The sequence below is a fragment of the Penaeus monodon genome, unplaced genomic scaffold, assembly GCF_015228065.2.
Source record: "Penaeus monodon isolate SGIC_2016 unplaced genomic scaffold, NSTDA_Pmon_1 PmonScaffold_105, whole genome shotgun sequence".
Lineage (NCBI taxonomy): Eukaryota > Metazoa > Arthropoda > Malacostraca > Decapoda > Penaeidae > Penaeus > Penaeus monodon.
The window spans coordinates 104-3,975 of record NW_023639159.1 but is presented as its reverse complement, the minus strand read 5'-3'; the positions used below and the strand labels follow the sequence as shown (position 1 = coordinate 3,975).

At 32.2% G+C, this 3,872-nt stretch overlaps 1 protein-coding gene across 2 annotated transcripts; it reads right to left on the bottom strand.

Moving 5' to 3' along the window:
- Window positions 1–439: 439 nt before the first annotated feature.
- Window positions 440–2,814, bottom strand: LOC119568680. Of its 2 annotated transcripts, XM_037917184.1 has the most exons (3): window positions 2,608–2,814; window positions 2,259–2,415; window positions 440–820 (listed from the first exon to the last, which is right to left on the bottom strand). In XM_037917184.1, the coding sequence occupies exons 1-3, from the start codon at window positions 2,666–2,668 to the stop codon at window positions 574–576; spliced, it is 465 nt and encodes a 154-aa protein (XP_037773112.1). In that variant the 5' UTR covers window positions 2,669–2,814; the 3' UTR covers window positions 440–573. The 2 variants fall into 2 exon arrangements, with proteins under 2 accessions (XP_037773112.1, XP_037773111.1); XM_037917183.1 differs by lacking the exon at window positions 2,608–2,814 and having other exon boundaries at window positions 2,259–2,601.
- Between the last annotated feature and the right edge of the window lie 1,058 nt (window positions 2,815–3,872).

Genomic DNA, 3,872 nt, shown 5'->3' with positions numbered 1-3,872 from the left:
ACCGTCTCACTCTCCTTGGCCTGTCGCCTCTTCCTTTGTCTCCGTGCCGGTGGTGGCACTTCCAAGTGTGAGGGTCCAGGTATGGGATCAGCCACAGGGTCAGCACTAGCCACAGGGTCAGCACTAGCCACAGGGTCAGGGTCATCAAGGTCTTCTTCATCCAATTCATCTGGTTGATGAATGTGAATCCCCTTGGCTGTGGCTGTAACTGGAAAGTCAATATCATGCTGACCCCCTATCAGTTACTTCATCTCCTCAAAAATCTGAAATTTACTGGGAGCTCTCCAGACATTTCATTATTGGCTTTTGCCTTCTTAGTCATCCTGTAGACCCTTCCAATTACGCTGAAGTTTCTCAGGATGGAATCTCTTCCCAAAATCACGTCATCCTCTGGGCCAATTCCTGCTAAAGCAACCTTTTCTTCCCTTTTGTTAAATTAATCCTTTCCAACATCAACTCTGCAACTCTGCTATCGAGAACGGCAATGGATTATAATTCTTTTGCAGATATTCCTGCATAAGATTTATAAAAAATTTGGTTTCCTTTTTAGTGAAACCCTCGGCTTCCTCGATTTCACTTGGTTCTACACCAACAACCCGCTCTGGGGAAGTAATTGGTGTAGATACCATGGAAGATGGTGTAGTGGATGTTGAGGGAAGAACTGGATTTAAGCAAGTAGGAAGAGCATGTCGCTTTGGAGGAAGAACTGATGGAGTGGGTGACATGGTAGCAAGAGAAGGCTGCGGAGGAGACAGCAGGAAAGTTCTGATAGGCAAAGACTGGTTTCCCAAGTACCTTGCGAGGGTATACTTCAACTGTTCTGCAAAATGAAATGCACACATCAATAATTGATTCCTATAATAGATATATATACATATATATACATATATATACATATATATACATATATATATATATATGTATATATACATCAATAACGGTATGCTCATGTTTGAGCAGCCATGGACCTCTCCACCATCCTTCGCCACTAAACTCGATCTTACGCTTTTCTTTCCACTTATACCATCGACAGCCCGCAAATATCTTTGATATTGTCGCTCAGTCTTGTCTTCGGTTTGCCTCTTCCTCTGTTTCCTATCACCATCCCTGTCAGCAAGTTTTTCTCAATACTTTTACTTCTCATTACATGACCAATAAACTTTAATTTCCTCTTGTTCAAGATGATATATACATATATATACATATATATACATATATATACATATATATACATATATATACATATATATACATATATATACATATATATACATATATATACATATATATACATATATATATATATACATATATATATATATATACATATATACATTTTATATACATATATATACATATATATACATAATATACATATATAAATATATACATATATATAATATATATATAACATAATATATAATATATATATATATATATATATATCTGTATTATTATCATATATAGTATATATATATAATATATATATAGTATATGTATTATATCTATATTTTATATATATATGTATTATATATATTATATATATATATATATATATGATATATATGTATATATGTATATGTATATATGTATATATATGTATATGTATATATTATATATATGTAATATGTATATGTATATATTATATGTATATATGTATATATATATATATATATATATATATATATATATATATATATATATATATGTAATCTATGTAAATATAAATATATAAATATATATAAAACATCTTTTTGTCTGTCTGTCTGTCTATATAAAGTCCACTGCAATTAGACAGGGTTCTGGGGGAAAAGCCCTAAGTTAGGAATTTGATTAATTCAATCAGTTATGTTTGTGGATTCCCTAGGAGGTAAGGTCGCTTTGTAAACATTACCAATACTTGCATTTATATAGTTTGTGAGAGAAATTGACACAATTCATCCATAAAAGTGTGGATAATTGATAGAAGGATTAATAACTGCAAGGTTGGATGAATGTGTGAAACTAACTAACTAAGAAACTAACAATGAAGCTATCCCATATATATGTAAATGTACATACTTAGATGTAAAACTATACCATATTTTGAAGATATACTTATTAATGAGTTTTTACAATAACCTATATCAAGAACATTTCAAGAATATTGTAGTTCATCATATGATCTGCTCTTCTTTATTTCTTTCAATCTTTATTTATTTATTTATTTATTTTTCTATACGAAAGTATATAGTAAACCAAAACACAACCCAACTCACCGTGGTAGCCACTCGAGAGCCCATTCCACTGTTAACTCCTGGTCTGCAAAATACCTCCCAGGAAAATCGGTACTTGTACGGTACACCACCGAATTTTCTGGGAATGGCACTGAACCATCTGCATCCAGCCAATAATTATTATCGTGATCTTTGAACACTGGAAAGACAAATGCGTCTGCGTCACAAACTTTTCCCATGTAAACATTCGTTATATTATAACAATAACTACACACTGCAGATTTTATCTGTTTCATAAACTTACTCTGATACATAAGTAAATAAATGTGCAACAAAAGACACGAAAATAGCATTAAATAATAACAACACAGCGTCAAATAAGAAGACTCACCACAATTTTCTCCACGACTGCCATTATCTCTGTTTGTAAACAAACGCCTTTGTGACGTCATCTCGTCGTTGTTGCCCCGCTGCGAACCAGGGCGAGTTGGACGAGATGGACAACTTGTCCAGGACGAGAAAGTAGGGGTTCCGAACGGTCAAAACATCTTGTCCAACTTGTCCAACTAGTTGGACGAGGAGTTCCGAACGCAGCAATAGTGATTATAAAGTTTCTTATTGTTCATTCAGTGATTTCATTCACTATTAATTCCATATTAAATGCTCATTAATTAGGTTAGCATAATATCATTAAATGTTGATTAATTCATTTATGAGGTCTTCCATTAATGTATTTATCATTCATTATTGATAAGGTACTTTCATTATTGTATTGAAAGCCTTTTTTATGATAAATGTATTAAAAGTTTTCTTTCATTATTAGTCACGTATCTTTCATTATTAGTTACTATTTATCAATTATCAAGAGATTTGGAAAAAATACGTACTGCAGAAACTGCCTAGTTCCACTAGTTAATGTTTTGCTTTAGCCCTTTTTATTGATTATTGATTTTACTTTACTTTAATTATATATATATATATAATATATATATATATATATATATATATATATATATATATATATATACACACACACACACACACATACACGTATATATATGTATGTGTATATATATACTTGTATATATATATACCTATGTGTGTGTGTATATATATACATATATATATATATATCATATATATATATATATATATTATATACATATAAACATACATAAATATATGGACACACATATGTATATCTATATATAGAAATATACACACACACACACACACACATCTCCCTCCCTCCCTCTCTCTCTCTCTCTCTCTCTCCTCTCTCTCTCTCTCCCCTCTCTCTCTCTCTCTCTCTCTCTATATATATATATATATATATATATATATATATATATATATATATATATATATATATATATACTGTAAGGTGCACATCTAGCTTAAGGCCAGATGTCATCTGTGAGAGGAGCCCGGAATACTCCTGTGAGGCAGGAGAGGCTTAGGGACCAAGTATGAAGAGACAAAGCGGGTCCGTCACTCCTCGTGAGGAAAGGAAGAAGTAAACTGGAAGCCGAAGGAATGGCAGACTTCCAGGTCCTGCGGAAATAGATTGCCTATTGGTTCACAGATTTATTTCGGGCGTGTGAAAACAGTTAGAGTCCTTTTCATCTAAAGTGAAACAGATAGTAGTTGTAAGTG

Excerpts from the sequence above, each read along its gene's own strand:
- LOC119568680 (XM_037917183.1), bottom strand. The coding sequence starts at position 2,569 with ATGCTATTTTCGTGTCTTTTGTTGCACATTTATTTACTTATGTATCAG. Across the intron at positions 821-2,258 it reads GCTCTCGAGTGGCTACCACG|AACAGTTGAAGTATACCCTC; the intron begins GTGAGTTGGGTT and ends TTCATTTTGCAG.